Below are 23,693 nucleotides of genomic sequence, written 5' to 3' on the forward strand. Positions count from 1 at the left end.
TGATTTTCTAACTAACAAATTATCTACATCTACAACATTCGAAAAACCTAAGTGTTCTTAATAGACGAACCGCAAAAACAAGGCTAGTTTTGGTCCAGTACTGGACTGTTGCAATCTAAAACAATCCAAAATTGACTGGACTGTAATCAGTCGGTCTTCTTTTTAAAAAAAATCGATTTTTTTTATGTTAATTAAAAAAGGAACAACTCAAATCGAAACTCCCTGGTGATAGGTCCAATTGAATTTCTAAGCAGTGCATAAATAACGTATCTAGCTTTCTGCTCAAAAATTTAAAGTCGTTTTGACTATCAAAAGCAATTGATTTTTAAAAAATCAGTGGCTTTTGAACTTTGCCACTATTTTTTCTTAGTTTGGTTAAATTCTAGCTTAGTTTCAGCAACAAAAGAATGCTTCATATTTCTTTTGAATTACAATTTACTTTTTATTGAGTTTTTACGCGTTAAATTACGGTTTTCTGGCTTTAAGTCTACCTGATTTTACAATTTTTTGTTGATTCTTAGGCATTTGCCAATTTTTCACGTTTTTTTTTGCATCATCATTGTGATATCCTTGACTGTAGAGATATAATTCGTGTCACAAATCCACTTAGAGTTAGATGAATGGATTCGAAGTGCGAATCCAACTTTTACTGAGTTATTGGATTACCACTTTTAGACTTAGCTACAATCGCGTTGCGATTGCAGACAAAATTAGTGAGAGTGGAATTCCTCCTCAAATCCAATAGGATCTCGACTAGTGCAAAACAGACTAGATTGAATGCAACTGAATTCAGAAACAAGATTCAAGAGAATGAATAATTAATCAAAAGTGGGGGATGTGAACAATCTGAAATAATGACTTTTTAGTCGGCGGTAAATTACTTGTAGGTGAACTATGACTTATAGCCTGACAAGGGCAAACATAAAATGATTTAGTACAAATTAATAAACATGAACTTAATATGGTAAAACCGTACCACATATCCTGGGCTGAGCAAAATTTTCAACTGTAACAGCGTAAAATTTATGATAATATTAACATATGTACTGGTTAGTATAAATAATAAGAATTGTGAGCAACAACAGAGGAGTGACGAATGAAAAGTGGAAAGGTGGTTCAAATGCAGGAGGAAACAAAATTAATATAAACTTTCAACAGGTACGGTAAAATATATGCATGCAATATAAATTAATGAACAATCGCGATGCAAATCCCGCAAAATTAATAACACAGAAATATGGTTACATGAGCAACATTAATTTTAACTAAAGTATATCCAACACGAACACAGTTTTTTTAGCGAACACAAACACGAAATGAATCGAAGAGTGATACGAATCCATATTTAAATGAACGATTACATAATTCAAATTTGAACAATTTAACAATTAACAATGATAGTCTGGAGGTTTTAAATCAAATCTGGTTTTCTGCGTCAAAGACGCTCATACTAAATTCGCGTGCATAGTCCTCATATTCGTAGCTCTCAGGAGACCATGTTCCCATTGGAGGAGGAGCAGGAGGGCTCACTACTCTCAGCTCGTAATATGTATCAGGAACAGGAGGCTGTGCTGCTTCTTCCTGAATGATAGTCTCTATAACGGGATTCGCGGGTTTTTGTTTCTTAGGAACAGGAGCGGCTGAATCATCACTGATGGAGCACACCGAACTCTCAAATCCGAAGTTATCGGGAGCGCGGCGAGTACGTTTATTGCGAGAGGTTGAGGGGGAGGCAACAGATGATGTCACTGAGGAGGCAGCAACAGACGAGGCATTGGAAGTGTTCAAAGTAGTAGACGTATTTCGAGAACGCTTTCCTCCTGCTTGGGGCTTACAAGGTTTTCGAGACGCCATTGCTTTAGAAATGTTGCTGTTCGCTGAGGAGACTCCCGATGCTGCATCAGATTTAGTTGGACGATGGCGGATTTTAGTCTCTCCGCGGAACTTTTTCTTTAATTCTTTAGTGTGTTGAGAAATCTTCTCCTCCGTAGTTTTCTCATATGGCAGAGGTCGTCGTTTGGCGTATTCCCAGAGGTCTGTATTTCGTTCTGCACGGGTGCCGAATTTGGCAATACCACTGTTTCTGACACAGACCTCGGGTACTACTGGTTCCTTAATAATCGTAGTGGTATCGGAAGTACGGACAACAGTACTACCCGGGGCCAGGGTTTCCCAGGGTCCGCGAAGATCCCGTTTGGAACACTTTGTTGCTTTTCGAGCCAGTTTAGGGTCCAGTGATTGCGCTGTCCGTGGGATAGGGTTATTCAATTTGGGATGCATGATGAAACGGGAGATAGATTTATTGTGATCTCCATTATAGCGGCGTCCCGCTTTTTGCATCGCCTCTTCAATCAAAATATCGCCTCGATCCCCCGTCACCCATCCATTTTCATCTAAGTAGTCTTCGACAGGGATGGTATCGGCATCTAAATAGTGGTGAAGAATGTTTTCATATGATAATTTAGATGATTTGAGTAGTGTACTTATATTACTTAGTGGTGTATTTGGCTTTCTTCCAAAATGTGCTTGGAAAGGTGTTACGTTTGTTGTCTTTTGTTTACAGATAAGTAATTGATATACAATTGACTTTATTGCATCTTTAATTGTGAATGTTTTATTTCTATTGTCTAATTTCATGCAGCTTAAGCGTCTTTTAATAGTTTGTATCAAACGCTTCACTAATCCTATAGCTCTATGATCGTTTGCAGGAGCAGTGAGTATGTTATTATTATGTTGTTTACAAAAATTTTTAAGTTTATAACCTACTAGACAACGTGCTTGATCTAATCTAATATTTCGGGGGACACCGTGAATTTGAATGTAATCGTCTAAAAATTTAAGAACATTTGGTCCATTAGCTTTGTCAAATACTTCTGCAGAAGCATATTTAGAAAAACGATCAATACATGCAAGAAAATGGATATCTTGATCTTTTTCATTGGTGATTGGACCTCCAAAGTCAATTTGTATTTCTTCATTCGGTTCTGTACATGACAATAAAGGTTTCCATTTAGACGCCGGAATAACAGGCTTAAGGTTCTTACCAATATCAGTACAAGGCTTGCACTGAGCCGCTTTGTTTAATATTTCTCGGTGCATATACGGCCAGAACGCGTGTTGCCCGAGCGTTATCATGCCCCAACTTCCCGGATGTGTCAAGTGGAGGCTTTCCAAGACAGCGTCTTGAATGGAGTGCGGAATTGCTACTCGTTCGTCCACGCAGACACAGCCCGAGCGGACATGCAGGTCTCTCCAGTAGGAGAACAGGTAAGGATTCACTTCCTTACACCGTTGAGGGTCGTTTTGAAGAATGTAGTCACGTACTTCCTTCAGGACTGCATCCTTACTGGTGAGGACCGCCAAGAAGACCTTCGTGAAGAGTTGGGTGAGGTTGTTCTCGAAAACCTCTTCTTTTGATAAATCCAAGTTTGGGGAAGTTTGGCCTTCATTAGATGATCTGGTTGTATTCACTCCAGAATTAGGGGTAGACTGGAATGTGACCCAGCTGTGTGTAGGGGGAGTTTGCGGGTTAGATGCAGAGCTGCTCATTGTGTGATTGTCAATTGAATGGATATGAGATATGTTTGATTGAGGATTGAGATGTGATTGGATTTGAATTGGTGTTGTACTACTAGTAGAAAGAGACTGGATTTGTGCTGCGTTTGCAGAATTTTCAAGAAGCAACTGAGTTGTATTACGATTAATGGCAGAAAGCAATTTGGAATAGTTTGTTGAGCGAGGATGCGAGGCACGTGTGGAATGTGTGTGAGTGACGCTGTTAAAGTGCTGTGATTGACAGGTATGATGTGTGGTATTTACATAAGTTGCAGCAAAAGCGTCGCGAATGCGGGTAATTGTTGCTACCACAAATTCCTCATCGTATTTGTTTGTAACTTTTCCTTTTTGATTTGGTTGGCGAGAAATATAGTCTACCAGCCTCATTTTTGCACCAGGTATATGTTCGATATTAAAATCAAAAGGTAAAAGACGATCGATCCAGCGTGTTAATCTACTATTATAAGATTTATTCGACCTGTGTTCTTTCATAATTGAAAGTAATGCTCGATGATCTGTGATAATTGTGAATGATTTGCCAAATAAATAATATTTAAAATATTCTGCAGACCACACTACACCTAACAATTCTAGTTCATTAATGCTATAGCGTTCCTGATTAGAGTTGAGGAAACGAGATGTAAATGCAACTGTATGCCAGCCCGTAGACGAGTGTTGTTCTAATGCTGCTCCTAAACCCGCTCTTGAAGCATCGCATTTGATCCGCGTTTCCAAGTGAGGATTGTAATGTGTGTTTTCTGTGGCGTTTGCTACTTTATTTTTAATTGCTTGAAAGTGTGTGTCATGTTCAGTGTTCCAAATGAATTTTGTGTTCTTTTTTAATAACGAACGAAGGGGATGGCACAATTGAGACAAATTAGGGATAAATTTTCCTAAATAATGAACAGAACCTAAGAAAGATTGAAGTTGTTTTAAGTTTTTAGGTGCTGATAGGGAAGCGATTGCCGCTGTTTTGGATCAAAGTGGAGCTATTCCTGATTTACTAAACTTATGTCCCAACCATTCAATTTCAGTTTTTGCAAAATGACATTTAGGTAAATTGATCCGTAAATTATCCTCATCTAGTTTCTTTAAACATTTGTAGACAAGTTTTAAGTGGTCTTCTTTAGAACCACAACTAATTACTATAATCTCATCCAGAAAACAATAGGTATTTTGAAGTCCGACTAAAGTATAATCCACCACTTTTTGGAAAGCTGCTGGCATATCAGTTAAACCGTAAAAACCTGTAATAAAACGGTATTTTCCAGTTCTCTCACCGCTAATAATATTAAAATTACAGTGTTGAGCCGTTTCCGGATCTAATTTAAGCTGACTGTATGCGTACTTCAAATCCAATGTTGAATAATATGCTGTTTCTTGTGATGCGGATGTATTCAAATTCTGTTGAATTGTGTCAATCAAATTGTCAATATTTGGCATTTGATATTTGTTTTTATGAATAGATTTATTTAAGATTTTGGAATCTAAAGCTAATTTAACTGTTTTATCCCTTTTAACTGTAATGACTATAGGTGAAATAAAATTTTTATCTGAACAACTGTTTAATTTTATGATGTGTTTTTCGTCAAGTAGTTTTTTAAGTTCCATATTAACTAGTGGTTGTAAGTTAATTGGAACTCGTCGCCCTTTTTGGTGTGTAGGTGTAAATTCATTATGAAATGTTGACTTTACTGAATGTTTTAAAAATTTACCGACACGGGTGATGAGATCTGGAAAATCAAAAGAGATCTGCCTCTTGATTGGACATTGATTTTGATCAATATTTGCAACTTGATTCAATTGAATAACAGAAAAGCCTAGTTTTGGAAAGAGATCTCGTCCAATGATGGGTCGGTGACCGTCTTCCACGACAGTTACATCAACGCCCGTGGCTATCCAGTCATTACACTTTATTGATGTATTGATTTCACCGACAATCTTTATTATATCAGTAGAAAAATTTTTCAGATCATGTATTTCGGGTGACTGTACCCAATAATTTCGTTGCATTCGGACAGCACTGTGTCCGGCAGACTTTTGTTTACAATAGTGCATACGCTTCCCGAATCCATCAATGATTTTGTGTATGTATTTCCAACACAAATGATTAAATTTACGGGTTCTACCTCACGAGTGTCGGTTTTGATGGAAATTGCAGCTACACAGTTATCGTTATAATCATCGTAATCGGAGTCGTAGTTTGCATCGTAAATGCTCTTCTGCTGTAGGAGCTTGCTGATATTGTTAACTTATTCCGCCGCCGTTGTTGAAGTACCTACTGTAGCCGCCTCAGAAACTGAGTCATCTACATAGTTTACTCTAGGTTTTGGTTTACTAGATTGTTTTGATTTGCGACAAACTTTTGCAAAGTGATTAGCGATTCCACAATTTTTACAAGATTTTCCACGAGCAGGACAGTTTTGTCTATGAGAAGGAGTCCAGCGATAGCCACAATTTGGGCAAATCGTAGGATTGACAAACTGGTTTGTCGATGCTCGGGTTCTATTCCACGATCCTTGAACACTATTTATCGATTGACTTGAAATTTCATTTGTGGTGTTGGGAGTTGGAGTTCCAGAACTTTTCAATTGGTTTTGTATTCCCATTTCAATGTTCATCGCAACCTCAAGAGTTTTTTTAGCCATCCGTGTTTCTTTGAGTAGCTCCCTTTGGATTTCACCATCTTGCATATTAGCAATGAAGACATCCCGAATGATCGACTCCTCGTGACTTCCTAGATCACAGTTTAGAGACAACTCTCGAAGACACCCGTAGAACTTTTCCACAGGTTCTCCTTTCATTTGTTTTCGAGTGAGAAATGTGTATCGATCAAATGTGATATTTCTTTGCTTAGTGAACACCCTATCAAGGCAATCCCAAAGAACTTTTGTTGTCACTCTATCGATCTGGATGCCCGGTTCTTGCGAACCAAATATTTGTCTCCCTTCCATTCCCAAGCTGAGGTATGTTAGAGAGACTGCTTTGCTATCACAGTACTTCCAAGGTTTTTCTCCACACAGTATGCCAACAAGTTCTATTTTTTGACATCTATTGAGCCACGAATTTTTGAGCTGTTCATTTCTGCTACGTCGATCTCGTTCACTTTGAGCTGTGCTATTTTCGACATCATCCTCGTAAATAGGTTCTGGGAGTAGGGTGACCTTGTCCGGAGGGTCGTCAAGGAGAGTGTCAATTGAAATTCCTTCTTTAGCCATGATAGCCAATTTTAGCATGATCTGCCATCTAACCCATCGCAATGGAGGTTCAAGTGTTGGTTTTTCCCAAAAGGGCTCGATTCCCAAGAGTGCACGTTCTTTAGTTGCTGACTGCGCCATGTGATATCCCTGACTTTAGAGATATAATTCGTGTCACAAATCCACTTAGAATTAGATGAATGGATTCGAGGTGCGAATCCAACTTTTACTGAGTTATTGGATTACCACTTTTAGACTTAGCTACAATCGCGTTGCGATTGCAGACAAAATTAGTGAGAGTGGAATTCCTCCTCAAATCCAATAGGATCTCGACTAGTGCAAAACAGACTAGATTGAATGCAACTGAATTCAGAAACAAGATTCAAGAGAATGAATAATTAATCAAAAGTGGGGGATATGAACAATCTGAAATAATGACTTTTTAGTCGGCGGTAAATTACTTGTAGCTGAACTATGACTTATAGCCTGACAAGGGCAAACATCAAATGATTTAGTACAAATTAATAAACATGTACTGAATATGGTACAACCGTACCACAATCATATTATCGACAGTTCACATATCACATTATTGGCTTTTAAAAGAAAACACAACTGAACAAATCAAACCCTCTAAAGGAATAGAATACGATGTAATTGATTTTTTGAATCTTTTCTTCAACTGTCGTTTCTGTTTTGTCGATATAGTCGTATGAAATTTCCTGGAGAATGACAGGTCTCATTGGCTTGCAATGGAGGATTAGATGAGCCTATTTTCTTATTTGAGGAGTTATCTGATGGCTTATATTGACTATGAAAACAATTCATTTCAGAATTGACCCTTTTGGTTTCGAGGGAACATGCAAGTGTGCAAAGTCTAATGTTTGTAGTTAACTCTTTATGACTTTACTGGCTTCGACACGAGTTTTTTGCACAGAAAAAAAATAAAATTCTTACTTAATTTTTGTCTATACTTGACGTTCTTGTTGTAAACATAAGTTATTTTCTGAATAATTGCAGGCCCCCAGGTCTACTTTTGGACAATTAAACGAACCTGTTTAATTATTTCATTTTGTAGCTAATGGCTTTCATGACTTTGAAAGTAACTGTTTTCGAAAAAAAAACAAAGTTTTTCCTAATTTCACCCCTTTTTCTTTTTTTGTCTAATTTTTATCATGTCTCATTAATGAAAGCTCACATACAACATTATTGGGTTAATCAAAGAAATTGCAATTGAACAAATTTTTTGTGGGGGGGACAAAATATGGCTTTGCGGCTTCGACATCGTTTTCCCGCAACTTTTAGTTGAGTTTTTGTTTGTTGTCTCTTTTTGTTGTTATTTTTGTAACTGCATAAAAATTTAATCAATGACAGGCCTTAATGCCCTTCTACAGAGACATAGGTGATTGTAAAATATTTGGATCTTTCCAGACCATTAGAGATTATTTTTTTTGAAATTAATTTTTTTTTCAAAAAAAGCGATTTTTTTAAGATTGCGGTTTTGTTCTTTTGTGCCTAATTGTTACCAAGCCCTATTATGAACTGGTCCCACTTTTTTTCCAATGAAGCACAAGGTTTTTTTGTTTAATTTCATTTTTATCTGAACTATCTTTAATTTTTATTAAGTGTTTTTTTAATGGAAATAAATTTCTTGACATAATTAATGTTTATTTTTGTTGTTGCTTGACTTTGTTTTTTGTCTTGCCTCGCCTTCTTAATAATGGTAGAACTCGTCAATCTAATGCGGCGTTTTTTACTCCGTCGAATTATGGGCGTTGGAGGCGAGCTTTTTGTTCATACATTTTTTTAAAAAAATAATTGAATTTTTGGTTTTTTTCTGTTACTCATTTGGTAGACAATTATGCCAAAAATTTTGATGACCGGGGTCGGAACATTATGTGCGACGGCGCTTTACCGATCCTCCTTTTTCTAACATACAAATATAACCTCAATCGACAGAAATTTATATATAACGTTGACTAGAGTTTGCTTTGTGTTTTTTTAAAAAATTTTTTTGATAGAATTTTTTAAAAAAGATGTAATTCTAAACATGAAAGAATTGTGCCCTATTTATGAAAAGGGTTGAATGGATTATTTTAAAAGTCATCATCAACCGGCATGGAAGCCAAGTATATAAAATTTTCATTTGAACGAAATTTTTTGGCTGGAATTCTTGTTGAGGCTCTCATTTTTAATCGCCTAAATGGACATTCAAACGGTTCCAGTTGTCTACCTCATGGATGATTGCGAAATCTAGTGCTTTTTGTTAATGCTTTCTACGGTCCGAAATTTGTTAACTCAATTTTTGTTTCTTGTTCCATAACTTCAGTTGTTTGAATAACTTTAAGACTGAATATTCCTGTCGTGCTAATTTGTCGGGCTATAGATACTAGTATTTTCATTAAAATATCTCAGATTTTGTTATTTCTGCTAACCCAGAATGGAATGAAACCATTGAACCCCTCTGAACATATGGAATAAAGCCAGTCTTTTGCTCGCGATAGATGAAAAAATTATCCGAAAAAAAACTAAAATTTTGATTGAGAAGACCTAAGAATTAGCAAAGAGCAAATTAAGAGCAAATTGGTTTTCTACGATAAATTTCTCTGAAGAGATACAAATCGGATATTTTTTTGACAGTCTAATCAGATTTTTGAACTGTTTCCATTAGTTTGTTCTTACATGATAATCGGAACAAGAAATGGGGTCACGGGGAGTAAAATAATCAATTCCCAGATTTCAGGGGATTCATTTCAGCAACTGGCCAGTGAGAGTTTATCAGACGGGGTCAAAACGGAGTACGAACCAGAAGTGATTATTCTGATTGGTCAGTTAGAGAAGACACGTGAGTGGACCAAAAGGTTTCTGGAGAGACAGATGGAATTGATTCAACCCAATCCCGCTCTCAGGGCCGAGTCTTTCTTCCACGAAACTTTTGACCTCAAGGTGCGACCCATGTAGATATAGATTCCGTCTGGATACAGGTGATGACTTGAAAAAAATAGTCAAAAAAGTTGAAAGGGCGGAGAAACATTTTAATTTTAAAGTTGAAAAAGTGCGAAACTCGCTGTGTCCGTTTCTTATAAAGGCAAATTTTGCAAGTTTAGTACTCTAATGGTTAGTGTCGTCCACATTATCGGAAGTTTTAGCCAGACGACCACTGTATCATTAGCGACTAATTGGTCGGGATAGAAATAGCTAACTTTGATTCTTAGAAAAACAAATATTCGTATGAAAAGGCATCGTACATTCAGAATAATAACTTTTTTGTCAAAACAGAATACAAAACAGATAGGAGCTGGAACAGAAACAAAATGGCAGTAGTTAAGGTCATTTCTCATCTCAAAAATGATCACATGACGGCAATGATACTCAAATAATTTCCTATTTGGTCTTTGCGTTCAATGGTTGTAGTGAAAAACTGGCAGATTTCATTACAAGCATGTTATTTCATAATTACTCAGTTCAATTAAAACGGTTGATATCAATTCCTTCGACACGCTGAGGCTCGGCCATGGCGATTAGAAACTACAATTATCATAAATTTTTCTGCTCGTTTAAAATAAATGCTAACTATAGTCTTTCTGATAATTTTGACAAAATGGGTAAATTATCAGATTTTCCGTGCCATCTTTGTCCCGACGACATCTCCAAAGCCCAACATTCAGAGGAAAAAATTTTCTTCACTTATTAAAAATGAATTCGAGAGTATTTTCTGAGAGCAAAAGAGGAACTGAGTAGGAGTCATTCAAATACTGCTCAGAGGTAACAACACTTCGATTTGAATAGTTGCCGATGAATTCTCGTTTGTCCTTGTGAAATCAGCTGATTTTTGCCAAATCAAACGATATTTTGTATCACTTTAACAGTTAACAGTTGATCGAACAATTTAAACAAAATACTCGATTGTAAATAGTTTTGTTTTTAATTAACAAAGCTGTTTGCGCCGGCTAAGCGAAAAAAGAATCGGTCTCGTGGGGGTAAACATTTCCGAAGTTAATTACAACCAATCTCAAACTATTCAATTAATTTTTCTAGTAATTGTGGTCAACAATTCGCTGGTCTTTATATTAAAAGTCAACTCTTATTTTAAAACTAATTAATAACCCGGAATGAGCACCATGAAAAATCTAGAAAACAGACTAATTCAAAAACCGTCTTCAGTTGTCGTAAAGAAATACATGGCTTTTCGAAACTGTAATGAAAACTATAGTAAGATCAGTGCTGCTGTTGTCTCATAGCATTTCTATGAACAATTTTTAGAAACATATCCCGTACTGAGCCTCCAGAGACCATCAGGCCTGATTCAGAAAAAAAATCAGGCAAGGTCCCAGGCCTGATTCAGAGTCTGATCATGTCAAATACAAGGCTGCTAAGAGAACACTCCAGAGTCGATCTCTGAGGTTTCTATTGACAGAGAAAAATCAAGACTTGGGGGTCTCTGCCCAGAGAAATCCCAAGTCTTGTGTCTCTCTGCCAAGAGAAGTTCCAAGTCTTTGGTAACTCTGTGCAGAGTACAACCAAGTCTTCGTGACCTCTTGGCAGGCAAGACACAAGACTTGGGATTTCTCTTGGCGGAAAGGATCCAAGACTTGATTTTTTCTGGACAGAGGGTTAGAATGGAGCGTTTTCTAGGTTCCTGGGCACTTTTAACATAAGTTTGAGTACCCTAAAGTACAAATAAAGCACAAATTATGATTATGAATGCTATTTAAACTATGCTCGTGGCTCTTGGTAAGGTATGGTCACCTTTTCAAGGTCAATGAGGTCCTTAAAATTACATTCAATACTCACTGTTGAAGAGAATTGAAGAGCTATAGCTAAAAAAACCATTACAATACCAAACATTACAAATATACATAAAACATCCTATAGCAAAAAAAATTGAGTTGGATTTTAAGGATATAGAAGAACTTCGATTTGTAGTAACGCTTCGATTCTAGAACAGAATTAATTTAAGCGACCGCAAATGAATTAAAATAATCTTTTCGTTACTTTCTTAACAACTTTTGGCTTAAGTTTTAGGATCTATTTTTCAGCTGTGTAAATTGTAAGGACTGTTTATTGTTTAAAAAAGTCCACAAGGTAATTTGATCCAGTTAATCTGCAAACGTTTTTTTTGAACTTCAGTTTGCAGCTAATCTTTTTTTGAGACCTAATACATAAGCATGGGTCCTATTTGGAAACAAAACACTCAGTTTTTACTTCTATCATGGGGATATTTTGTATATCAGTGAACGTCAAGAGAAGAAACCGATTCTAAGACTTGGCAGAGAAACCCAAGACTTGGATTTTCTCTGCCCAGAGAGGCCCCAAGTCTTGGGGCGAAGTTCACGAATTTCAACTGCAAATGATTTTTTTTGACAGAAAACGTGTAATTGGGCGCCAAATTTTTTTTAAAAAAATGCTCTCATTAAATTAAAACAAAGGATCTTCATGATGTCAACCTTAACTCTGCTCAGAGAAACCCAAGACTTGGGTTCTGCGCTGACCAGAAAAACCCAAGTCTTGGCCTCTCTCTGCCCAGAGATGCCTCAAGTCTTGGCTCCGCTACCCAAGTCTTGGCATCTCTCTGCCAAAACTTGGCCTCTGAAAAATCTCTGAATCAGGCCTGATGGGCTGTGGGGGCTCGGTACGGGATCTCTTGTAATATATTGAGTTTGATTTGAATTACGACTCCACGCTCCTCGATTTGACGATTACCTTTTATGCATGTTATGTATAAAGAGAACAATATAGGGAGTTGGAATTGATTCATTGTGACAATTCAGGGTTTGCCCTGCGGGTGAAACGTACAGCAAAATGAGCGTGCTGACTTGGATGTCTGGTTACAAATTATTGAAAATGTCACATAAACGGTAAAACATTTCTTGTACTACACTTAAAAGTCTATAGATCAGGCCAATTCATTTAATCATTTTACATTGTAATCTTCTCTTTTATTCAACCCTGAGTCAGATGAGATTTTTCATTGCAAAGACTATTATTCTAGAACTTGAATGAATTGTCATCACTTCAAGATCTCTTGGAAGGTTCAATTTTTTCCAGAGCTTTCAACGATAAAAGCCTCAAATTTTCGCTTCCCAAATTATCGAAAATTTAAAATCCCGCAAAATTTTAGAGCTTTGAGAAGGAAAGGTTTGATGCAAAGAAGAAGCAAATCAAAACATCGCCATGAGTGATCATTAATCAAAGAAAGCGCAAAGTGGATTAGGAATTTTTTATGTCGGATCACTACATAATACTACAGCTGTATTATGTCAAGTCAACCCCTGCTCTTCTCTTTTAACCCAAAAAATTTTTAGACCTGTATTGTGTTCCAAACGGTTCAGTTCATTTTCAATTAGCTTTTCACAATATTTACTGAGGTTAACTGATGCAATTGTTCCGACCCCTCTTGAGGGGGGGGGGGAACTATATACTCGAATGGGTTTTTTTGTTCAGACAATTTTGGCCGATCGATGTATTCATCGTAGAGAGTTGAGACTGGTATCATAAGAAAGCTTGTCCAGCGTAGAATAGGGAATTAAAAAGATTTTATTAATTTTTGTTTTTTAAAGGGATTTATCGAGGTTTAAACTTCTGAGAAAATAGAGTGAATTCCGTTGATTTTATTCGCATTTTCCGGAATTTTGACTAAAATTTCGCTGGTTCTGTTAAAATTTTTTAAATTCTATAAAGCAAGTGTTGTTGACTTTATTTTATAGAAAAAAAAGTGTTGTCAGCTATTTTTATTTGATTTTTTGTCAAAATTTCCGGCTAAATATATCAAAATTCAGACTTTTTCATCAAAAACAGCACAAAATTTTTCCTTTAGTTCACTTTGATTAAATTTGCAGGAAGTACGCAACCAAACACCACTTACACAATCTTTGTAGACTCATAAGGGGGTAATTTCTACTTCAACTTCCGTTGCGAGTGCTCCGTAATTAAAATATTGCGTTTTTAGCTAACTTTGCTGGTTAATTATCAAAAACTCAGCATTCCTTGTTGATTTTTTGACTAAAAACATATGTATATCTATAACATTTGACAAATTAGGTCTTTTTAATGGATAAACAACATTAACAGAGCTAGCTGCAACAGAGCTAACAATATTTCGGATTGCAATCAGTCGGTCTTTTTGATTAGAACAAATTCGACCTTTCTCATATATTAATTAACTAACATAACATTTTAAATCATTGCTCACAAGTTTTAGAAACAATTTGCTTTCTAATTAGCTCCAAATGATTGTATCTAGTTGATTACTTGAAAGTTTATGGCCTTTAGACTCTTAAAAATATTTGTTTCTTAAATAAATAAAGGCTTACTGAACTTTGCCTACATTTTTCTCTAAATTTGGCCGACTTTGTTAAGTGTCAATAAAAGAAGAATGGTTCACCTTTCTACTGAATTCAAATTCAATCTTTTTTCAATATTTTACATCTTGAGTTATGGTTTTCTGGCTTGGATAATACCAGATTTCACATTTTTTTGTTTTCATGTCTTTGCCCATTTTTCACGTTTTCTAGATTTGTCACACTATCACGTTATTGACAGTTCATATATCACAATTTTGCCGTTCAAAATGAAACACAATCGGTAGTATTAAAATCCTTAAGGATATAGACTCTGGTTTTAACGGCTTCGACAATACTTTTTCGAAGAATTTAATATATTTTTTAAATTTTGTCGTTTTTATTTTGTCTTTTTGTTGTATGCAGTTTACTGTGCAATGGCCCTGTTTCATTGGTGTTTCATGGAAGAACATATGGGCTGATACTCTGTTACAAGTAGATGGCTGATGGTTTTCATGACTTTGAAAACAATTGTTTTCCAAAATAAAAAAAACACATTTCTAACTTTGCAATTTTGTTCCTTTCATTGTCTGTTTGTTACCTAGTCTCGTTAATCACAGGCCAACAATACTGTTTTCTCTGTTGTCATGAAAAGTTATTGATGGGATTAGTGTCACAAAATCTAATGTTCTTAAAAAAATCGTTATGACTTTTGTGGCTTCGACACGAGTTTTCCTCAAAAATTAAATTATTATTTAATTTTTGTTATAATTGACGTTCTTTTGGTAGACGTAAGATATGTTCTGGATAATTTCAAGTATCAAGGGCTTCCTTTGGAAGAATAAACGGACGTTTTTAATTATTTGATTTTGTATTTAATGGCTTTCATGTCTTTGGAAATAATTGCTTCCTGGTTTGATTATTGAGAGGTCACCTAGTACAAAATTGGTTTTCCGAGAACGTGCAGTCAAATATATTTTGAGCGCCAAAGTATGGCTTTAAAGCTTCAGAAGCGTTTTCTGGCAAAATTTAATAGATTTTTTTATTATTGTCTATTTCTTTTTCTTTTTGTAACCGCATAAAAATTGAATACCGACAAACCTTAATTCACATCTTTAGAAACACTGGTGATTGTAAACCTATGGGATATTTTAATTGCTTTCCAATGGTTTTCATTACTTTGAAAAAAAATTTTTCCAAAATAAAAAAACACATTTCTAACTTTGCAATTTTGTTCCTTTCATTGTCTGTTTGTTACCTAGTCTCGTTAATCACAGGCCAACAATACTGTTTTCTCTGTTGTCATGAAAAGTTATTGATGGGATTAGTGTCACAAAATCTAATGTTCTTAAAAAAATCGTTATGACTTTTGTGGCTTCGACACGAGTTTTCCTCAAAAAAAGTAAATTATTATTTAATTTTTGTTATAATTGACCTTCTTTTGGTAGACGTAAGATATGTTCTGGATAATTTCAAGTATCAAGGGCTTCCTTTGGAAGAATAAACGGACGTTTTTAATTATTTGATTTTGTATTTAATGGCTTTCATGTCTTTGGAAATAATTGCTTCCTGGTTTGATTATTGAGAGGTCACCTAGTACGATATTGGTTTTCCGAGAACGTGCAGTCAAATATATTTTGAGCGCCAAAGTATGGCTTTAAAGCTTCAGAAGCGTTTTCTGGCAAAATTTAATAGATTTTTTATTATTGTCTATTTCTTTTTCTTTTTGTAACCGCATAAAAATTGAAAACCGACAAACCTTAATTCACATCTTTAGAAACACTGGTGATTGTAAACCTATGGGATATTTTAATAGCTTTCCAATGGTTTTCATTACTTTCAAAAAAAATTGTTTTACAAAGAAAATTGAGCGAATTTTTCAAAATTACTGTTTTTGTTTTTTATTGTCTAACTTTTATAGAATAGTCCCATATCTTTTTTGGTGAATTTCAAATTATTTTGTTTAGTCTAAGATTTATCTGAGGATTTTCTGACTTTTTTATTAAGTTTTGTTTATTAAAATGGATATAAATTTCTTGATTTAATTAATGTTTTTCTTGTTGTTTGATTTTGGTGTTCGTCTTGACTCGCTTTCTCAATATTGGCATATCTCATCAATCTAATGCGTCATTTTTCACTCTACTGAGTTGTTTGGTTCGGAGGCTATCTTTTCGATCATACACCATTTTTTTGAAAATTATTTGAATTTGTGAGGTTTTCTATCTGTTCCTCATTTGGTAGACAAATATGCCAAAATTCTGGATGAGCGGGGTTGGAACCTTATGTGCGATCGCACATTACCGAGCCTCCTTGTCTATTAAATTAATAGAAACAACTAAGCACTCTTGTGCTTTATTTGAAAAACCTTTATATATAATATTAATTTTTATAGCAACTTTATACTTTATAACAACTACGATCTTTATGTTTATGATGATTTTTATTGTCTAAGTGGATTTATTGGAAATTTTTCAGTGGCATAGTTAGGGGATCACAATCGGTCTTTTGTCAACTACACTACTTTTCTGTCTAATTTGTGTACTCTGTGAACACTGAGCTCAGTTTACTGAAAATTTACTGAAAATAGCTAAAAAAACCATTACAATACCAAACATTACAAATACACATAAACCAACATCCTAAAGCAAAAAAAAATTGAGTTGGATTTTAAGGATATAGAGGAACTTCGATTTGTAGTAACGCTTCGATTCTAGAACAGAATTAATTTAAGCGACCGCAAATAATTAAAATAATCTTTTCGTTACTTTCTTAACAACTTCTGGCTTAAGTTTTAGGATCTATTTTTCAGCTGTGTAAATTGTAAGGACTGTTTATTGTTTAAAAAAGTCCACAAGGTAATTTGATCCAGTTAATCTGCAAACGTTTTTTTTTTTTGAACTTCAGTTTGCAGCTAATCTTTTTTTGAGACCTAATACATAAGCATGGGTCCTATTTGGAAACAAAACACTCAGTTTTTACTTCTATCATGGGGATATTTTGTATATCAGTGAACGTCAAGAGAAGAAACCGATTCTAAGACTTGGAAGAGAAACCCAAGACTTGGATTTTCTCTGCCCAGAGAGGCCCCAAGTCTTGGGGCGAAGTTCACGAATTTCAACTGCAAATGATTTTTTTGACAGAAAACGTGTAATTGGGCGCCAAATTTCTTTTAAAAAAATGCTCTCATTAAATTAAAACAAAGGATTTTCATGATGTCAACCTTAACTCTGCTCAGAGAAACCCAAGACTTGGTTTCTGCGCTGACCAGAAAAACCCAAGTCTTGGCCTCTCTCTGCCCAGAGATGCCTCAAGTCTTGGCTCCGCTACCCAAGTCTTGGCATCTCTCTGCCAAAACTTGGCCTCTGAAAAATCTCTGAATCAGGCCTGATGGGCTGTGGGGGCTCGGTACGGGATCTCTTGTAATATATTGAGTTTGATTTGAATTACGACTCCACGCTCCTCGATTTGACGATTACCTTTTATGCATGTTATGTATAAAGAGAACAATATAGGGAGTTGGAATTGATTCATTGTGACAATTCAGGGTTTGCCCTTCGGGTGAAACGTACAGCAAAATGAGCGTGCTGACTTGGATGTCTGGTTACAAAACATTGAAAATGTCACATAAACGGTAAAACATTTCTTGTACTACACTTAAAAGTCTATAGATCAGGCGAATTCATTTAATCATTTTACATTGTAATCTTCTCTTTTATTCAACCCTGAGTCAGATGAGATTTTTCATTGCAAAGACTATTATTCTAGAACTTGAATGAATTGTCATCACTTCAAGATCTCTTGGAAGGTTCAATTTTCTCCAGAGCTTTCAACGATAAAAGCCTCAAATTTTCGCTTCCCAAATTATCGAAAATTTAAAATCCCGCAAAATTTTAGAGCTTTGAGAAGGAAAGGTTTGATGCAAAGAAGAAGCAAAGCAAAACATCGCCATGAGTGATTATTAATCAAAGAAAGCGCAAAGTGGATTAGGAATTTTTTTATGTCTGATCACTACATAATACTACAGCTGTATTATGTCAAGTCAACCCCTGCTCTTCTCTTTTAACCCAAAACATTTTTAGACCTGTATTGTGTTCCAAACGGCTCAGTTCATTTTCAATTAGCTTTTCACAATATTTACTGAGGTTAACTGATGTAATTGTTCCGACCCCTCTTGAGGGGGGGGGGGAACTATATACTCGAATGGGTTTTTTTGTTCAGACAATTTTGGCCGATCGGTATATTCATCGTAGAGAGTTGAGACTGGTATCATAAGAAAGCTTGTCCAGCGTAGAATAGGGAATTAAAAAGATTTTATTAATTTTTGTTTTTTAAAGGGATTTATCGAGGTTTAAACTTCTGAGAAAATAGAGTGAATTCCGTTGATTTTATTCGCATTTTCCGGAATTTTGACTAAAATTTCGCTGGTTCTGTTAAAATTTTTTAAATTCTATAAAGCAAGTGTTGTTGACTTTATTTTTTAGACAAAAAAGTGTTGTCAGCTATCTTTATTTGATTTTTTGTCAAAATTTCCGGCTAAATATATCAAAATTTAGACTTTTTCATCAAAAACAGCACAAAATATTTCCTTTAGTTCACTTTGATTAAATTTGCAGGAAGTACACAACCAAACACCACTTACACAATCTTTGTAGACTCATAAGGGGGTAATTTCTACTTCAACTTCCGTTGCGAGTGCTCCGTAATTAAAATATTGCGTTTTTAGCTAACTTTGCTCGTTAATTATCAAAAACTCAGCATTCATTGTTGATTTTTTGACTAAAAACATATGTATATCTATAACATTTGACAAAATAGGTCTTTTTAATGGATAAACAACATTAACAGAGCTAGCTGCAACAGAGCTAACAATATTTCGGATTGCAATCAGTCGGTCTTTTTGATTAGAACAAATTCGACCTTTCTCATATATTAATTAACTAACATAACATTTTGAATCATTGCTCACAAGTTTTACTTGAAAGTTTATTGTCCTTAGACTCTTAAAAATATTTGTTTCTTAAATAAATAAAGGCTTACTGAACTTTGCCTACATTTTTCTCTGAATTTGGCCGACTTTGTTAAGCGTCAATAAAAGAAGAATGGTTCACCTTTCTACTGAAATCAAATTCAATCTTTTTTCAATATTTTACATCTTGAGTTATGGTTTTCTGGCTTGAATAATACCAGATTTCACATTTTTTTGTTTTCATGTCTTTGCCCATTTTTCACGTTTTCTAGTTTTGTCACACTATCACGTTATTGACAGTTCATATATCACAATTTTGCCGTTCAAAATGAAACACAATCGGTAGTATTAAAATCCTTATGGATATAGACTCTGGTTTTAACGGCTTCGACAATACTTTTTCGAAGAATTTAATATATTTTTTAAATTTTGTCGTTTTTATTTTGTCTTTTTGTTGTATGCAGTTTACTGTACAATGGCCCTGTTTCATTGGTGTTTCATGGGAGAACATATGGGCTGATACTCTGTTACAAGTAGATGGCTGATGGTTTTCATGACTTTGAAAACAATTGTTTTCCAAAATAAAAAAACACATTTCTAACTTTGCAATTTTGTTCCTTTCATTGTCTGTTTGTTACCTAGTCTCGTTAATCACAGGCCAACAATACTGTTTTCTCTGTTGTCATGAAAAGTTATTGATGGGATTAGTGTCACGAAATCTAATGTTCTTAAAAAAATCGTTATGACTTTTGTGGCTTCGACACGAGTTTTCCTCAAAAAAAGTAAATTATTATTTAATTTTTGTTATAATTGACGTTCTTTTGGTAGACGTAAGATTTGTTCTGGATAATTTCAAGTATCAAGGGCTTCCTTTGGAAGAATAAACGGACGTTTTTAATTATTTGATTTTGTATTTAATGGCTTTCATGTCTTTGGAAATAATTGCTTCCTGGTTTGATTATTGAGAGGTCACCTAGTACGATATTGGTTTTCCGAGAACGTGCAGTCAAATATATTTTGAGGGCCAAAGTATGGCTTTAAAGCTTCAGAAGCGTTTTCTGGCAAAATTTAATAGATTTTTTTATTATTGTCTATTTCTTTTTCTTTTTGTAACCGCATAAAAATTGAATACCGACAAACCTTAATTCACATCTTTAGAAACACTGGTGATTGTAAACCTATGGGATATTTTAATTGCTTTCCAATGGTTTTCATTACTTTGAAAAAAATTGTTTTACAAAGAAAATTGAGCGAATTTTTCAAAATTACTGTTTTTGTTTTTTATTGTCTAACTTTTATAGAATAGTCCCATATCTTTTTTGGTGAATTCCAAATTATTTTGTTTAGTCTAAGATTTATCTGAGGATTTTCTGACTTTTTTTATTAAGTTTTGTTTATTAAAATGGATATAAATTTCTTGATTTAATTAATGTTTTTCTTGTTGTTTGATATTGGTGTTCGTCTTGACTCGCTTTCTCAATATTGGCATATCTCATCAACCTAATGCGTCATTTTTCACTCTACTAAGTTGTTTGGTTCGGAGGCTATCTTTTTGATCATACACCATTTTTTTTTGAAAATTATTTGAATTTGTGGGGTTTTCTATCTGTTCCTCATTTGGTAGAAAAATATGCCAAAATTCTGGATGAGCGGGGTCGGAACCTTATGTGCGATCGCACATTACCGAGCCTCCTTGTCTATTAAATTAATAGAAACAACTAAGCACTCTTGTGCTTTATTTGAAAAACCTTTATATATAATATTAATTTTTATAGCAACTTTATACTTTATAACAACTACGATCTTTATGTTTATGATGATTTTTATTGTCTAAGTGGATTTATTGGAATTTTTTCAGTGGCATAGTTAGGGGATCACAATCGGTCTTTGGTCAACTACACTAGTTTTCTGTCTAATTTGTGTACTCTGTGAACACTGAGCTCAGTTTACTGAAAATTTACTGAAAATAGCTAAAAAAAACCATTACAATACCAAACATTACAAATATACATAAAACAACATCCTAAAGCAAAAAAAATTGAGTTGGATTTTAAGGATATAGAGGAACTTCGATTTGTAGTAACGCTTCGATTCTAGAACAAAATTAATTTAAGCGACCGCAAATGAATTAAAATAATCTTTTCGTTACTTTCTTAACAACTTTTGGCTTAAGTTTTAGGATCTATTTTTCAGCTGTGTAAATTGTAAGGACTGTTTATTGTTTAAAAAAGTCCACAAGGTAATTTGATCCAGTTAGTCTGCAAACGTTTTTTTTTTGAACTTCAGTTTGCAGCTAATCCTTTTTTGAGACCTAATACATAAGCATGGGTCCTATTTGGAAACAAAACACTCAGTCTTTACTTCTATCATGGGGATATTTTGTATATCAGTGAACGTCAAGAGAAGAAACCGATTCTAAGACTTGGCAGAGAAACCCAAGACTTGGATTTTCTCTGCCCAGAGAGGCCCCAAGTCTTGGGGCGAAGTTCACGAATTTCAACTGCAAATGATTTTTTTTTGACAGAAAACGTGTAATTGGGCGCCAAATTTTTTTAAAAAAATGCTCTCATTAATTTAAAACAAAGGATCTTCATGATGTCAACCTTAACTCTGCTCAGAGAAACCCAAGACTTGGGTTCTGCGCTGACCAGAAAAACCCAAGTCTTGGCCTCTCTCTGCCCAGAGATGCCTCAAGTCTTGGCTCCGCTACCCAAGTCTTGGCATCTCTCTGCCAAAACTTGGCCTCTGAAAAATCTCTGAATCAGGCCTGATGGGCTGTGGGGGCTCGGTACGGGATCTCTTGTAATATATTGAGTTTGATTTGAATTACGACTCCACGCTCCTCGATTTGACGATTACCTTTTATGCATGTTATGTATAAAGAGAACAATATAGGGAGTTGGAATTGATTCATTGTGACAATTCAGGGTTTGCCCTGCGGGTGAAACGTACAGCAAAATGAGCGTGCTGACTTGGATGTCTGGTTACAAAACATTGAAAATGTCACATAAACGGTAAAACATTTCTTGTACTACACTTAAAAGTTTATAGATCAGGCCAATTCATTTAATCATTTTACATTGTAATCTTCTCTTTTATTCAACCCTGAGTCAGATGAGATTTTTCATTGCAAAGACTATTATTCTAGAACTTGAATGAATTGTCATCACTTCAAGATCTCTTGGAAGGTTCAATTTTTTCCAGAGCTTTCAACGATAAAAGCCTCAAATTTTGGCTTCCCAAATTATCGAAAATTTAAAATCCCGCAAAATTTTAGAGCTTTGAGAAGGAAAGGTTTGATGCAAAGAAGAAGCAAATCAAAACATCGCCATGAGTGATCATTAATCAAAGAAAGCGCAAAGTGGATTAGGAATTTTTTATGTCGGATCACTACATAATACTACAGCTGTATTATGTCAAGTCAACCCCTGCTCTTCTCTTTTAACCCAAAAAATTTTTAGACCTGTATTGTGTTCCAAACGGTTCAGTTCATTTTCAATTAGCTTTTCACAATATTTACTGAGGTTAACTGATGCAATTGTTCCGACCCCTCTTGAGGGGGGGGGGGAACTATATACTCGAATGGGTTTTTTTGTTCAGACAATTTTGGCCGATCGATGTATTCATCGTAGAGAGTTGAGACTGGTATCATAAGAAAGCTTGTCCAGCGTAGAATAGGGAATTAAAAAGATTTTATTAATTTTTGTTTTTTAAAGGGATTTATCGAGGTTTAAACTTCTGAGAAAATAGAGTGAATTCCGTTGATTTTATTCGCATTTTCCGGAATTTTGACTAAAATTTCGCTGGTTCTGTTAAAATTTTTTAAATTCTATAAAGCAAGTGTTGTTGACTTTATTTTATAGACAAAAAAGTGTTGTCAGCTATTTTTATTTGATTTTTTGTCAAAATTTCCGGCTAAATAAATCAAAATTCAGACTTTTTCATCAAAAACAGCACAAAATATTTCCTTTAGTTCACTTTGATTAAATTTGCAGGAAGTACACAACCAAACACCACTTACACAATCTTTGTAGACTCATATGGGGGTAATTTCTACTTCAACTTCCGTTGCGAGTGCTCCGTAATTAAAATATTGCGTTTTTAGCTAACTTTGCTGGTTAATTATCAAAAACTCAGCATTCATTGTTGATTTTTTTGACTAAAAACATATGTATATCTGTAAAATTTGACAAATTATGTCTTTTTAATGGATAAACAACATTAACAGAGCTAGCTGCAACAGAGCTAACAATATTTCGGATTGCAATCAGTCGGTCTTTTTGATTAGAACAAATTCGACCTTTCTCATATATTAATTAACTAACATAACATTTTAAATCATTGCCCACAAGTTTTAGAAACAATTTGCTTTCTAATTAGCTCCAAATGATTGTATCTAGTTGATTACTTGAAAGATTATGGCCTTTAGACTCTTAAAAATATTTGTTTCTTAAATAAATAAAGGCTTACTGAACTTTGCCTACATTTTTCTCTGAATTTGGCCGACTTTGTTAAGTGTCAATAAAAGAAGAATGGTTCACCTTTCTACTGAATTCAAATTCAATCTTTTTTCAATATTTTACATCTTGAGTTATGGTTTTCTGGCTTGGATAATACCAGATTTCACATTTTTTTGTTTTCATGTCTTTGCCCATTTTTCACGTTTTCTAGTTTTGTCACACTATCAAGTTATTG

The 23,693-nt window shown here is 34.7% G+C and overlaps 1 protein-coding gene across 1 annotated transcript in view; it reads left to right on the top strand.

The window, feature by feature from the left end:
• Nucleotides 1-23,693, top strand: part of LOC142354006 (endophilin-B1-like) — a 35,397-nt gene that overhangs the window by 4,057 nt on the left and 7,647 nt on the right. Inside the window, exon 2 of the mRNA XM_075406257.1 lies at nucleotides 9,510-9,698. Within this exon, the coding sequence (XP_075262372.1) occupies nucleotides 9,510-9,698 (189 nt within the window). The remainder of the gene's footprint in view (nucleotides 1-9,509; nucleotides 9,699-23,693) is intronic.

Source organism: Convolutriloba macropyga, chromosome 15 (genome assembly GCF_964194025.1).
Source record: "Convolutriloba macropyga chromosome 15, txConMacr16.3, whole genome shotgun sequence".
NCBI classification, from domain to species: Eukaryota; Metazoa; Xenacoelomorpha; order Acoela; family Convolutidae; genus Convolutriloba; species Convolutriloba macropyga.